Consider the following 3417-nt stretch of genomic DNA (forward strand, 5'->3'; position numbering starts at 1 on the left):
TTTGTATTACAAATAAAACATAAAGAATGGTTCGTTTGTTAAAACTAGAGAAACTAATTGGAAAAAATAGTAACTTGTATACTATTTGTAATGCTTCATGATGAGTTTATTTCTAGAACAGGAAACACCACATCTCATTATACATGTATCTATTGTTCCAGAAATCGTGTGTCTGATCATTTTAATTAGTTTTGCAAATAACTGTAGGAAAGACAAAACAGAAGAAGGAATAAAATCTCCTGTTGACACTTGTTTTTTATTCGTTTGATGTGTGATCTTCTGTTTGGTGACGGACTTTTCACGGAGTTTGGTATTTTTGTTATCTTAATTTGTGTATGTTTGGATACATTCTGAAAAAGCTTTACATAGTACATGTAATCATATGTATATAGTAGTTTTGCATCACCATACAAACATAGCATAGTATCATTAAAGAAGACGACATACATGTTTAATTTCAGTAGCACTGTGATGTTTTATTCTATGTCATTGTAATGCATCAAATTGGGTTTTTCGTTTCCAATGCTGAATAAAAAAGGACCAAAGTTGATGAAATGAGACGTATTGTTTAATTTGAAGTGTTCATTAATTACTATTACACCTTTTAACATGGTATTGCAAGCCTTCACTTAAGCATTACTGAACAGCATATTTCGCCTTTAAAACTTGCATCGGAAGCCTAATTTCTCTGGTATGTTTGATGATTTACATTTTAAAAGCATATACCAAGACAAATTATGTAATATACTTATCTCGATAAGGATATATTTACATGAGGATTTTGTATAGTAATAAAGAATTGCAGATTTTAAACTGTACCAATAAGTCACTTATTACCAAGAAAAGCATTTCAGGTATAGGAGAACGAACATAAATCATTTACGGCTGAGAGCATGAAATATTCAGCCTTTCAAATTTTCAAAACCATGAAACGAGCATTTTTATTTATTCTTATTATTTTTCTATTTGTAGGCTTTCGATCTCGTTGAATAGGAATGGAGAACCTGTCTGACGTTAAACAACCAGTTGCTATTGTCGTCAAATACATTGGGATGACAAATACGTTAAATATTACTTTCAGTCCAGAATCAGTCGCTGATATGGTAATTACAAATGCACACACTTTGATGTTAACTCGTTTTGTGGTTCAAAAGATTCTGGTACCTATTATTGTATTTACTGGATTATCTGGTAATCTTGTAAGCATTGCAGTATTGACAAATCCGTCTATGAAATCATCGACAAATTGTTATCTGACGTTTTTAGCAGTTTTTGACAGTTTATATTTGATCACCAGTTTCACATTAAGTTTCAATCATTACGAAACAATTAAAGATGAATACATTTTCAAGCATTGGTATCCATATGGACGTGTCTTGTCTGACATGTGGTCAAATGCTTCAGTTATATTAACTGTGACGTTTACTATTGAACGATATATTGCTGTCTGTCATCCAATGAGAGGTCGAGTTATTTGCACACCAAAAAGGGCAAAAATCATTGCTATTGTGATGGCAGCATGTGCGCTTGCGTGTACGATTCCCGAATTTTTCGAATGGAAGTTAGTTTACGAGAAAGATGACAACGTGACTATTGTTCGAGTTGATACAACAGAATTTGCTAAACAGGAATCATATAGTATCGGGTATTATTATTTCCTTGCTTTTATGTTTACTTTCATACCTTTGATAGCACTGTGTAGCTTCAACTCCATTTTAATAAGGTCTGTGTGTAAAGCAAATGAAATACGGAAAGTAATGACCCATACAATTGCCACGAGATCCGGTGACCGTCGACAATGGGAACAGCATAAAACAACATTAATGCTTATAGGTGTAGCTGTTGTTTTTATCATTTGTCAACTCCCGTCAGCTACTCTTATTATATATAACACGTATTTAGACGCAGCTGATGTCAGTCTAAACGGAAACGAGATTAATAATCTACGTATTGCTGGCAACGTTTCAAATACATTGATTCAGTGCAATGCAGCGATGAATTTTATATTATATTCAGTTATGAGCACAAAATTCCGAAGAGTATTTTTTAGGATGCTTTATAGAATAATGCCAGGCAGGAAAAGTGAAAGTCAATATTACAGAGAAGCTACATATTTTACCGGTGTTTCTTTTTCTAAAAACACAACTGCTCAACACATTGTTCGTTATAAAGGACTTTCCCCATTGAAAACAAACAACATTTATCGGCAACGATTTACAGACATTCCTTCACCATGCTCATCAAATAGAAGTCCGTATCACAGTAGGGACAATCTAAACGATTCATCCGATTCAATTGTGTTAAAAGAAAGAATATTTATGAAAAATGGAGATGCAAACACAAGTTCTGGGACAAGTGTTTAATAATAAGGACCTACATTATTTAAAATAACAATAAATTAATATTCAAAGATAAAAATAAAGTTGGTATTGCTAAGTTATTTACGGTACAATGACTATACAATAGTATTCTGAAATAATTGTTTTACAGAAATTGTCAAAGACTTCTTTCTTAAAAAGACTTGTATACTTTTAATATACAAATATTGTGAGAAGCAAACTTGGTATGTGTGTCAGCTATTTGAAAACCAGCTGACTGAAAGCACAATTAAATGTTTTGATCATAATTAAAATTATGATTGAAAACATGCATATCACATGAAATTGTTTTTTAAAACAAAAAACCAAAAAATACAGGAAGTTATAGAATTTAAGTTATGGAAATGACTTGTGTTAAACGATTATCACAGGAAAATCAACGGTCTAATACATAATATGAACACGAAAAACGATACACACTTACGAACCAAATCAATACACGACAATCACTGACAACATGTACATTTGCAAATGTTTATTTGTGTTTTACCACATCGTAAAATAAAAAAAAATGAGATTTTTTTGGCAACTTCATTCAACATTTTAAAACAGAACATACTTTACTATGGGGATCCAGCTAACATATCTTACCTCACCACACTATTTATGTATGTGCCTGTCCCAATTCAGGAGCCTGTAATTCAGTGGTTGTCGTTTAAATTACATATTTATGTTTCTTTTATTTATTTTTATATAAATAAGGCCGTTAGTTTTATCGTTTGAATTGTTTTGCATTTTTATATCGGGACATTTAAGAGCTGACTATGCTGTATGTGTTTTGCTCGTTGTTGTAGGCCGTACAGTGATCTATAGTTGTTAAGGTCTGTGTCATTTCGGTCTGTTGTGGACAGTTGTTGCATTGACAATCATTCCACATCTTCTTATTTTATATTTACTTCTATCATTTCGAACTTAAATGACTTAGTATTGGTATTGGCCAAACTTGTTATATATTCCTTCCGAATCATGTTCCCTCTTCTCACTTCATGATATATAAAGTTATTTAATATGTGTGGTGATGTGATCTGTTGTTGTATTT

At 31.9% G+C, this 3417-nt stretch overlaps 1 protein-coding gene across 1 annotated transcript; it reads left to right on the top strand.

The window, feature by feature from the left end:
- The first annotated feature begins 995 nt into the window (after positions 1-995).
- On the top strand, positions 996-2363 carry LOC134690028 (FMRFamide receptor-like). Its single transcript, XM_063549999.1, has one exon. The coding sequence runs from the start codon at positions 996-998 to the stop codon at positions 2361-2363; it is 1368 nt and encodes a 455-aa protein (XP_063406069.1).
- Positions 2364-3417: the final 1054 nt, after the last annotated feature.

Source organism: Mytilus trossulus, chromosome 11 (assembly GCF_036588685.1).
Source record: "Mytilus trossulus isolate FHL-02 chromosome 11, PNRI_Mtr1.1.1.hap1, whole genome shotgun sequence".
Classification (NCBI taxonomy): Eukaryota; Metazoa; Mollusca; class Bivalvia; order Mytilida; family Mytilidae; genus Mytilus; species Mytilus trossulus.